This window comes from Haplochromis burtoni, unplaced genomic scaffold, assembly GCF_018398535.1.
Source record: "Haplochromis burtoni strain Fernald_Lab_line unplaced genomic scaffold, NCSU_Asbu1 Contig_127, whole genome shotgun sequence".
Taxonomy (NCBI): Eukaryota; Metazoa; Chordata; class Actinopteri; order Cichliformes; family Cichlidae; genus Haplochromis; species Haplochromis burtoni.
Genome location: NW_024582488.1, coordinates 319,877 through 332,086, shown reverse-complemented (window position 1 = coordinate 332,086; position 12,210 = coordinate 319,877). Strand labels below are relative to the sequence as shown.

Sequence of the window (12,210 nt, the reverse complement as noted above, 5' to 3'; positions counted from 1 at the left end):
GTTTACGACACTTTTTTCACTGAGCGTTCAGAGCAGGTGAATGAAGAAAGCTTTTATTTTTTTCCTGTTATCCTAAACACTTGTGTGTTTTAAACGCTGCACATTACAGCAGTGTAACCACCCGTTAATGGATTTTATCTTCCTATTGAATGAGTATTAGAGAGGGGAGATGGAATAATACCTCAAGGTTAAAAAGTACTACTCTTACACATTTAGAGCAGCGTGCACCTCATTAGGCGCATCTCTTGAGTCATAATAGTCTTTTATTTTTAATACTGTACACTTTATAAATTATTCCAAAGCAAATTGAAGAGATGCTAATGTTGCACGCTGCCATTAAGCATTAAATCCCATTATTGTACCTTTTTCTCTTCGTATTTATTACTTAGTTCATGTTTTCTGGATGCATTTCCACACTGCAGAGTATCTGCACAATATGTACAAAACATCTTGGCAGCCTTACATCTCCTGTCAGTTACTGCTCTTTGCTATTTAATGCCGTTAGCTATTCAATGGCGCTGTGGTGGTCTTCTTTTCATACACACTGGAAAAACTGGTGGTTTATACACAAAGCTCCCCCGGTGTGCCATCTCTCTTCAGCAGTACTGTCTTGGTATGCCAGCTGCAGCAGAACAACGTCCTCCTCAGAGGTTAAAAGGCACTGAAGCCACGGCAGCATGAGGCTGTGAATAACAAAAGAAAATGATTACTTGCCATAGAAATGTTCCTCCTGCTGTTATAATTCACCGACTTTTTTCTTTTTCTTTTGATTAACCTTTTCTTTTGTGACCCTGCGTGACCCGTCAGCATGGGGCAACCTTGGAAATGTCTTGAAGAGCCAGGGAAAGATGGAGGGGGCGGAGCAGGCTTACAGAAATGCCCTGTATTACCGCAGCAACATGGCTGACATGCTCTATAACCTGTGAGTGTTTTTAATCACACTTATTGTTGCATTCAATATTTTCGTCAAACATTGGCCCCAAACTTTTTATTTGTTTGTTTGTTTTTAATCTGTTGATGCTACTGTGCATTTATAACCATCTCATTGTCTTAAAACGTGAATGAATGATTGGAAAAACTCTCCTTTCTCATGTGTACATTGATCAGAGCTCCTCTGAGAGGAAGTGCCGTCTTGTTTTCAATTCCCCGGGGCGCTGTCCGCCTGACAGCGTTATTAATGATGCTGTTTTAGTCTGAGGGGAAAACACAAAACACCGGCCAGTACTCAGTGTGATCAAATGTCTGTGGTTTGCGAAACTGTTCCCTTCACATTTATCAGCTGGCTGATGTTGGTGTTTAATCATAACAGAGGCTTTTAACTGAAACGATCTCCTCTTTAGAGTTTTTAAAGCTCTAAATTGTCAGAACTGTCTTTTCCTTTGTCTGCTCCAGTGGTTTGCTGCTACAGGAGAGCAACAAGTTCTCAGAGGCACTTCACTACTATAAGCTGGCCATTGGGAGCCGGCCAACTCTGGCTTGTAAGTACAGCTCTCCTTTTTTTATTGACAATCTCCAGCACTTGTGGTCGTGGTTGTGCTGTGTCCAGGCAACAGCGAACACTGGCTGTGGTTATGTGAAGGGAAGGGAAGAGGTGGCAAAGGCCAGTGTGTGTACAGCTGAATTAAACCTTCGGTGCAGCTGTGCGACTGCTTTCAAAGCCCGATATGTCCGCAGATAAAGCATAAACATTAAGTGATTTATTATGATTGAAGCCATGGTGCTTCTGTTTATTTTATTCTTGCTTTGTACATTTACTTATTTTTCTCTCCATTGTCCTGCCCTCCTCTGCTTTGTCTCTTCTTCTCACCACGAGTTCCTCGCAGTTTTATCCATTTCTTTTGTTATATTTTCACCTCTTTTCTTTTTGCTCCCTGATTAGTGTAAATCACATTCTTACCTGATCATGAAATAAAATTAGCTCCCCGTTGTTCTGCGCATCAATCAATGACAGATAAACAGACAATCCTGAAAGTTTCTTCCTTTATTCCCCAGATTAATTATACACCTAATCAAGATCACAGTTAGACTAGAAAATTTCCATTCAGCGTGCAATTATCCAATCTGTTAACGCTGATAACAAGGTTAATTAATTACCCTAAGCAGCACACGTTTTGAAGGCGGATGAGAATGTGACAGCTAATGTGTGTTTTTTCAAGGTTACACTATTACTCACTGGCTAATTGGGAGCTAACTGGGCCAAACTGTCACATTTATACCCGGCATGCACATTTATCCCATTCTTTGATGAGGCACTATTGATTTGTGTCACTTTTTTGAGAGAGAGAATCAGTTGTTAGAAGGCTGACGAAATTGGAAAAGTTTTCCTTTGTCTCTGTTTTTCTTATCTGCCGTCCATCGTCTGCACAGCCTGTCGTTGGGAAAAGGGTTCAGATATTTACCATCAGATGCACAACAATAAGCAGAATGGGTAAAATTGTTGTAAGGTGGAAGAGTGAAGAGTAGAACATAAGCATCAGGATAACGATTTTCAAGGATGTTGGAGGGAAAACAACAAAAACAAAAAGGAGGGGTTTTTTTTCTAGCTATTTGTTTTTGATTTGATATGTCCTGATTGATCTTCTGTTTCAAGTTAATTTATTCCAGCAGCCAGACTTGATAGGGAGTTGTTTAGAGAGGAAGGTCTACAGAGACTAATTACCCTTCAGCTGCGTATTGATCATTAGATGCCGTCTTTGACCGTTCAAGAGAAAGTTTAACGTACATTCAAAGTATCCCGCGGGACGTGTGCAAATATCAAACATACAGTAAAGCTGGAAAAGCATCAACAGTAGTTTAATGAAATTCATATGAAAATGATTTTTTTAGCCGTTGCTTCAAATCAACAGAGGCAAAAACAAGGACTTTGTTGGGAGAAGGAATCCTGGATCCCAGATAAATGAGCCACGCTACAATATTATGTGCTTTATCACTTGATATCACTGTGACTGGAGCGTCTGATGCCAGTTTATCATTGTAAGCGCAATTATCACTGAGCTTTTATCGATCGAGTGAAGCGACAGGAACAGTCTAAGCTTTCTGTTTGTGTTTCGTTTGATCCCAACAGCAGCCTACTTGAACACAGGCATCATCCTGATGAATCAGGGTCGCCTAGATGAGGCCAAACGCACTTTCCTGACCTGTGCTGATATCCCAGATGAGAATTTGAAGGACCCTCACGCCCACAAGAGCTCAGTCACAAGCTGCCTGTACAACCTGGGCAAGCTGCTCCACGAACAGGGACACCAGGAGGTAATGACAGATTGCAGATCTCGTATGCTAAGAACATATTTAAGGCAATAATAACCTTATAGCATGTCATAATAAAGGTTAAGGATACAATAAAATACACCAAGTGGAGGCAAGAATACTGTTTTTTATTTTTGTCAATTCCCCCCAAAACCCGCCCTTGAAACAGGAAAAGGAAATGTCTCGATTGCATTTGCAGTAATATAAATCTTTTTTTTGTCTCATCTTTGTTTTTTATATTTGTCTAACAAACAGATCCATTGCTAGAGTTGAAACAGTACTCCTCTGCATACGTAAATGTTGGAAAATTTCATACCACAGTGAACTGAGATGAAATGCAGGCAGTTACCCAAGCAGCCTTTTGGGGAAACAAAAAAAAAAGCTTACTTTTATATGGACATGTTACAAAATGGTCTCAGTCATAGGGGACAAAGCGTATGTGCAGATACTCCTCAGGCTGTTTCTAACAAATTTTCTCTTTCATGCCCCAAAAGACCTCCAGCGCTGGCTAAAGTAACTGGTTTTCCACTTGCTGTACATTTATATTGAAAATACGCACCGATGCTGCTGATTCAATCAAGAATGAAGCGGTCCTACGGCCGATTCAATAAAGGCCTTTCTAAATTGTTGGCATCCTTGAGGAACAGAGCATTCCCACTTCCTCTGACCTCTAACCGCAACATTTGCTTCAGCAATAAAATACTTTCAGGTCCTTCTGCCATTTAAACTCTGAGCGAGTCTGAGGTGACTTGCCGGACCAACACATTATACATGCTAAAGTCAACAAGCGACACGGCTCTAGTTGTCTTAACAGCCGTGACACTGAGGATAGAGCCTTTGTGCTCAGCTCTGTATGAAGCAGCCTTCTGGCGACCCCCAATTCCACGCTGTGTATTCATATTGTCATGGCCCCGGCTGCATGGGAGGAATGACGAGTTACCCCAGAGCCGGCTTCTCTAGCGGGGTCTCTGTGCTCTCTAATGCAAACGTCCCAAACCTTCTTTTTTGTGTGTTTCATTCACAGGAGGCCCTCTCTGTGTTTAAAGAAGCGATACAGAAAATGCCGCGACAGTTTGCACCGCAGAGCCTCTACAACATGATGGGTAAGAGCTGCTCGTGTTTCAGGACCATCAGCGTAATAGATACTGTTTTTACTGTGGAAGAAAAAAGTCTGTGGAGGTCTTGGAGGTATTATCAGCTGGTCATCACACATTTATGCTTCACAAAACACAGGAAAAGTACAAAGGCCGTGTACTTCCTGCATATTGTGTATTATTTTGGACTATATTTCTTTATTCCTTGCATAAACATTAAAGATCTGAGATTTCCAGAGCAGGCTACTATAAAAGGCAATAAAAATGCAAACATGAAAACTTCAAAGAATCACTATTCAGGTCCATAATATCCTATAAAAAGAAAGAAAGAAAAAATATTTGTAAGGCACGGTGTCATAAAAATTAGTAATACGAGCCAAAACCAGGATTTCTGTTGGTGTTGCTGAGATTTTTTGGGGGGTCAAAAACAAAAGTTAGATAAATACACGTATAGCAAACTGTGCTAATTTAAAGGAACGAAGGCAGTGTGTGAGACAGCTGATCTGATTCATACAGTTAGACAGAGGTAGACAATCGGAAGCTTTACAATGTCATGTTAAACAGATGCTTTTCACTGCAAGAGCAACCCAGCTTGTTGCATTACAGCTGTAGAACAGCTGCTTTCAGCCTCATTATATCTGTGCACTCCATTGCTTTTTCTTTTTTCTCTGCCCTTCCTGCTTGTTTTTCTCTCTCTCTCTCTCTCTCACACACAGACACACAGACACGCACACACACACACACACACACGCATGCGCGCACACACACACGCACACGCACGTGCACACACACACACACACACACACACGCGCGCACGCACGCACACACACACACACAAACACATATGAGGCTACTTATACACACACACAGAAAACCTGGAACAATAAGTAATCCAGACTAGGCAGTGCCACAGGTTTGCTTATGTGTTGGCAAAATGCAATGTGACGGAGCTCCTGAGATTATGTCAAAATGTTGATGAAAGCTTCAGGCCCCATTAAGGAGCAGCGTTGCGCCTGTAATGGAGGCACCGAGCCACAGATCTGTGATTTCTGCAGCTTAGCGTTGTTTCCTCGCTGAGCTGATTTGCACATTTGGCACACCTGCTCATATCTATTTTCAGTTTCACTCACTGCGCTGCTCTCATGCTGTTTGTCAGACGCCAAGGAGCAGAAGCTTTCATCAGAGGCGGACCTGGGTGGTAATCTGTACCCTGCTGGTCTCGCTCCAGCTCTTTCTGGTTGGCTGAGGAATGTTCCACTCCAAGGAGCTGGTTTTCAGCTCCTTGGATTCGATGTCACTTCTAATTGCACGTTAATGTTTGTGCTAATCTCAGAGGTACAGAGGTCTGCTGCCAGGAAATGGAGTCAAGTAATTTGGCTGCTTTTAAGCCAATCAATATAGGAAGAGGTCGTGTCAAAATGGACCAATATGTGCATTTTTAAACAGCTCAGCACCTTGGATTAGCTATAAGTCACTGCAGGTTAGATAAGCCTCTATATAAACATGATGATTATTTATTAACCTTTGAACTAATAATTCAGTATATACATTTAAAATAACCACCGGTGTAGGACTTTTACACACAGAGGTTTTCATTATGACCCAATGGAAATGGAAAGCTTGGTGTAATGCTGCCTAATCCACTCTGCTGTTGATGGGAGTTTTGTTATTATGTAGCTACAATCTGATGGAAACATGCAGCATGAGGCTGTAATGCTACACACGGCATCGCTGCAGCAGGTAGCGCTGCATGTTGGATTTTTACACCTGACACAACCCCAAAGGGATTTTTGACTCCTCTCATCATCAGAACAGGGATCTTTCACTAGTTAACCAAATGTGTAAACCACTACACTCTATAACTGGAGAAAAAATAACATATTAACATGTTTTGGAATAAAATTAATATGTATTTGCATTATTTACATGCATGCATCTGTGTGAAAGAGGTATCTCTATGTTATCACTTATATGAGGAGGTGTGTTTTCATGAGACTAAAAGGCTGTGGGCAGGCGTATGTCACCTGTTGCTTATCGCTGTCTTTTCAGTAAAGCGATTAATCTGAATCCCCACTGAAATCAAACCTCAGTCTCCTCTTGTCTAAACAACTCTTTCAGTCATTTGGCAGTTCATAAGACTTGGTGTAGATTGAAATATAAACCATATTACAAGTCATATTTTAACAAGTGGGCTTTATTCACACTTTCCCCCTAAATACATCATGATGTTGATTTTTACTGTGTTGCGTTACCAGCCAGTCAGTTTTTTCCAACCATGCGAGGGTTGCTGGATAGCTTTGTTATTTCAGGTGTTGCTTTAGCAGGCAGAGGGTCAGATGTGGCGGTGGGGGAGGTATCGGATGATGTCTGACAGGTCAGGAAGAGTGAAGGAGGACAACGGGAGAAATCTTGTCCTATTGTTCTGTAAGCATTACGGTGAATTTCTGCTATAATCAAGCACACTTAGCTGAAATGAATTACTTCAGGAAAAACCCTGAAATAAGACCATAAATAATTTCTTCAGTATGAATCTAACATGTTTAAGCAATTGCAACATCCTCCAAAGCCTCTTATTACTCCATGTGTTTAAAATATGATGAAAGTGCTGGAAGAAAAATCATTAAGTTTGATGACTGGATTATAGTCTGAATTTGTTGCCGCCCTGTAATAAAAATCAAAAGAATAAAAGACAGCTGTGTGATGTTTTAACCTCTGACACTTGATTTGATCCCTCGTGTGACGCTGTCTTTGCCATCACAGGAGAGGCCTACATTAGACTGAATAAGCTGACTGAGGCTGAGTTTTGGTACAGAGAATCGCTGCGAGCCAAGCCAGACCACATTCCTGCACATCTCACTTATGGGAAACTTCTCGCAATGACGGTAACGTTGTTTTTGTTTTGATCCTCCCTTATCTGTGTTTCCATTCAGTTTGCTATCATACGTTCTAGTGAGTGTTCTGATTAAACACTACCCTGCGACCAACTTTATTATTTAAAGGTGTGTGCCACATTTAGTGTTTGGTTTATGAGATTAATTTAAAGTTAATTTCTACTTTTGCTGTTTTATAGCATCTTTCTTTGCTTTGGAGCAAATACATCAAGTTTCAGGGCAAAACAAACACACTGATGTCCTCGGGGTCATTTTAGCTTCTCTGTAAAGTTTAATCAAATGAAATGACTTCCTGATTTTGTCGTGCCTCCACATTTGCATCTTTAATGTGTTACTAGAAGCTACTAAAACAGTATTCTTAATCAACTGCCTAGAGAGCGCTCGAATCTCTACACTAAATGGAAAGAAAGCTAACACTGCCCGGCATCTTCCAGGTCAGCAAGTGAAAGTGAAACCTGTCTTGTGTTTTACTAATGAAAAAAATGGAGGCGTCTCCAGTATAGGAGCAGTTTCCAGAGTCCTTGAGTTTATGAGGAGCTGGTCGTGCAGTTGTTCGGTGATCGACTGCAGCAAGACGTACATACTCGGAAAAGAGCTGAGAAAAAAAGTAGTCCGATCTGAAAAGGACTGTCAGAAGACAAATAAACAAGTCAGACAGAGGCTTGCTTAGAAGGTCAAAAAAAGGGTGGAGGCCTTGTGTTCAGCAGACACCCCTTTCATCCACTGCCTGGGCCCTAATGAGAGGAGCCGGCAGCAGTGATATCTGGATTTCCAGCAAACGGCTGCACTCTTCCTGCCCCTTTTTTATTTCCTCCATGGAAACAGAATTCTTTTCAAGTTTGTTTCATTTATAGTTTTTCCTCAATCATCATTTTGTGAATATCCTCACTGATAGGTGGAGGAATTTAACAGGCAAACCAATTTTTCCACAGTTTTTAGACATAATGTTACCCTTTTTTGTGTCAACACATATAAAACCAAAAGCCTTGGAAATAAACTTGAAGTCAGTTACCACTTATATATCTGTATGGCACTGGCTACTGCCAGTAGCTAGTGAGCATAGCATAGCACATGAATTGGAAATAAAAAGCTTGGCTTCGGGGATCACTAATTAACACGTTATTTTTGGGCTGTTTAATCCATACAAAAACTGAGGTGTAAAAACCACACTTTGTGGTGTTATAACATTTTTATGTGCCAAAAGTTACTGAACCCAGCCAGGAAATAGTTTGGCATATACCCCTAAAGAAAAAAACAAAGAATGTGGCTTTTTTTCGTGTGTTTTGTACAGGCTGTAGGCTTGGACGGGCCGACTGCTTCTGCATTTTTTGAGTCTTCAGAAAAACCACAAACTGTCTTTCATCTGAGTTGCTGAAGTGCTGTACAGTTGTGGGTCATTGTTATTAGTCCTCTGCACACTGGCGGTGGATTGATTTGCCGTTCTGTCCGCTGACCGGTTGCCAGCTGAAAGAATAGATCAACTGGCAACGCAGATAAAACTCACTTATTAAGTTGACATGATCCCTGTGAAAAATTCAATGGAACCAAAACCCATCAGCAAGGATGGTTTCAGGGAATAACTCAATACTTTAAAGGAGAGTATTAAGACTTGGTAAAGTTGATTCAGAGAAGAAGTCTGTGAGCTGTGAGGAGAAACTTAGGAAAGTGTTATTGATTTGGGGGAAAGTAGAGTTCAAACCTTCGGGGATAAATGTCTGTAGCTCTCTGACCATGATGGATGGTTTAGGGGTCTTGAACCCCTGTGATCCCTTGAGTGCAAATGAAAGTGCGATCAAAGACGGGATCTAACTTACTTGGATAGGCTTACAGTGACTCTATTCTTTAAAGGAATTTCTGAAAGATTTTATTGAAATGTGTCAGACAAATGTTACCTGTGAACACAGGCTGTTGTTTAATATGTACTGATCCAAAGCAGTGCAGGAAGAGCAGCCGTCTGTCACCTCCCACCTCTGCCCTCCCTGTGCAACAACTGTGAGCGATGAAGACACTTCAGATGCTGTCAGGGACTTTGAGGTTCAGATCCCTCTGGGAGAGGCTGCAATATAAGGTTTAGCAGCAGGGTCAGAGAAGGGTGAGTGGTGGGTGGCGGAGCGAGCCTTTCTGTGGCTGCTGAGGCGCAGAGAGCAAAGAGACGGCGTGGATGGTGAGAAGGACAAACAGGGGAAGAAAGGGAGAGTTAATCACACAGATCAGTATTGCATGCTCAGCCCTGCTGACCCCCCTGCACCTTCACCGACACCCTAAAGAAGCAGGATGTGTTGTTGGTTGTGCATAATTATAATTATAATGCTCACAATATTGGATTCAGTCATTCACTTGTCATTTCCACAACTAATACAGTACAGGTTTCATTCATAATAACCTCGACACTCACAGAGCCAGGGATGCATCTGCAGTTTGCCCAATGTTATCAGGAGATTTGAGGTGTGAGGCGTGCGCAACTGAGCTCAGCGAGTGTGCGACAAACAGGAGAATATTGCACAATAAGTCACCTTGCATAATAAGTAGATATCCGACAAAGCTGTATTCGCATGTACTCAGCAGATGTTTGTATGTTTGCATGCTAAACTAGTGTTGGACAATGACAAGCAGACTTTAAACAGATTCTACTTACCATTAAACCTAAACAGCCACATCAAACTATCTTTTAGTTGGCTGAGAAACCCAAGATACGATATCTCCACATGGTAGCGACTTGGTTACACCTTTAGCTCATGTCCTAAAGCACATCCTGCTTTATTAACTGTTTTACAATGACCAATGAAGTGATATGTTTACTGGAGTAATAAACAGAGTACAGTCATCATTTATAGACGGGGTTCCTTCCATCCCTTTCTCGTGCTGCATTGGTCGTACCTTAGATGAAAGCTATTCCTATTTATTGCCACTCATAATCATAATCATTTCGTCTGATTAAGGGGATTCGGTGAAATTAAAAAGGGTAGCACAGTTATTAATTTTGACCTATAATAAATGATTTTTTAACAAGTAATAAAAAAAGAAAAAAGTTGTTACATTTTTGAGGTCCTACCAACATCTCACTTATTCTGTGTATGGTCTCTGTTAATATTCTTAATGTGTCACAGCCCACATCTTTCATGCACTTAGACCTAAAACCCATTTCAGTCTGTCAAAGTTGAAGCTGTAGAGGTTTAATAACTGTAGGTCTTTGTTGAAAAAAGCAGCTAGCGGTAAAATGTCTGCATTCCCCCATCTGTGAATATAAGTATAAAAATACACAAAAGTGATGCTTTTCAGAATAAAACTTCAATCAGCTCTGTTAAACGTGTCCTTGGCACAGGCTTCATTTTCTGCAGCATCAATGGAAACTACACTCAGATGTTTACATTAGAAATTTCTGTATTTATTGAATCTACCGCTCACTGAAAATGAAGTCTGCAGTCATTAATACGATATAGGGCCCATTCCTTCTCTATGACTGAACTGAAGTTCTGCGCTAAGTGTCCCACTCATTCACGTTGTTTTTACTGGCTTTGCATAATCCAGTAATGCCTTAGTATATTAGTCTTCATGAGAAGGCTTTATCTCTCTCTCAAATGCATACTGATGGCTGCATTATTAATGCATCAGCTTTTATCGATGAGTGCACATGGTTAATTGTTGATCAGATGACATCTGGTGCCCAACTGAGATCAGCGATGTGTCAGAGTCCCAGTTGGCACTTCTATTGGCCAGCTGCTCGGTTCTGTTAGAGCTGTGATTGGTTACATGTCACAGTGTAAAGGGCCCGAGGAAGCTTTTGTGGTCTGCAGGGCTTCAGTGTGTCTTCCTCACATCATATTATGCTCGCCCCCCCTCCGGTATGGATTCTTTCTGGAACATAAAAACAAAAATAAAAATCATATGTGTTTGTGTGCAGTACACCTGTACTTGGGCATTATAGACACAAGCCTTTCTGTTTTCTCCTCTTCGCTACTCACTGTCTTGTTTAATAGCAGTTAGGCCACACACACTGACAATCTGCAGCTATGCTCCGGAAGTGCTCTTTGCAAAGATAATATGTTTAATGAATGAGACTTTACCCTGTCGGGTCTGCTGTGCTAAACGTGACAGTGTCTGCTTTTGTGGGACGACACATGAGCCTGACAGAGTAACAGTAGCGATCCGTGTGTTTCGTGTCTATTTGTTAAGATTTATTGTTAGAGTACGTCTGTGGTTGGAAGAGGGACATTAGGTATACACAGAGGTATTTTGGCTGTTGAGTCGAGTGTGGTGTTTTTAGACTGAGTAGCTTTGAGGAGCAGTTGAAACAATAATGACACTGTGTTTAATCCGTCTCTCTCAGGGGCAGAAAACAGAAGCGGAGAGGTACTTCCTCAAGGCCATCCAACTCGATCCCACAAAAGGCAACTGCTACATGCATTATGGTAAGCACGGATATATGTTTCTCTTCCAGTCTGACTCACACCAGATTTCTTTTTACATTTCAAATATTTGATTTGGAAATTTCACGCATACATGCTGCACTTGTGCACCTTAGCCGGTTGTTTGTACAACAGAGTTGGCTGACCCTTCTGCCATTTCTGTTTTTATTCTTTTTGATTAGTGGAGAGTCACAGGAAGCAGGGTTGATTTCCTTAGATTGTTCACTGATTTGATGGGTGTACAGAACGTGACAATTTTAGCATATGCCTCTTCTCAAGCTTTCCATTAATCAGCAGTATTACCTCCTGGATTTAATTTCTTTCATAGTACCTTTGAGTTTGTAAAAGCATTTAAAGCCTTGTCTTTGTGATCACCAGGTCGCAAGTGACATTTAAGGAAATTGGTTAATGGTGGATTTTTGCATTTTGTTGAGTACTGTGTGTGTAGGTTAATTATCCAGCCAATCAGGATATGGATTGCATTGATCCGAGCACAGAGACGGTGTTATTTCAAGAAATTACTAAACGGTACTAATAATAAAGGAGATATAATATCCATATGGAACATCCATA

The 12,210-nt window shown here is 41.1% G+C and overlaps 1 protein-coding gene across 1 annotated transcript in view; it reads left to right on the top strand.

Moving 5' to 3' along the window:
• Positions 1 to 12,204, top strand: part of tmtc2b (transmembrane O-mannosyltransferase targeting cadherins 2b) — a 70,436-nt gene extending 58,232 nt beyond the window's left edge. Inside the window, exons 4-9 of the mRNA XM_005930356.3 lie at positions 808 to 922; positions 1,393 to 1,478; positions 3,065 to 3,249; positions 4,271 to 4,349; positions 7,101 to 7,222; positions 11,559 to 12,204. Coding sequence (XP_005930418.3) covers positions 808 to 922; positions 1,393 to 1,478; positions 3,065 to 3,249; positions 4,271 to 4,349; positions 7,101 to 7,222; positions 11,559 to 11,711 — 740 coding nt within the window. The 3' untranslated portion in view covers positions 11,712 to 12,204. The remainder of the gene's footprint in view (positions 1 to 807; positions 923 to 1,392; positions 1,479 to 3,064; positions 3,250 to 4,270; positions 4,350 to 7,100; positions 7,223 to 11,558) is intronic.
• Positions 12,205 to 12,210: the final 6 nt, after the last annotated feature.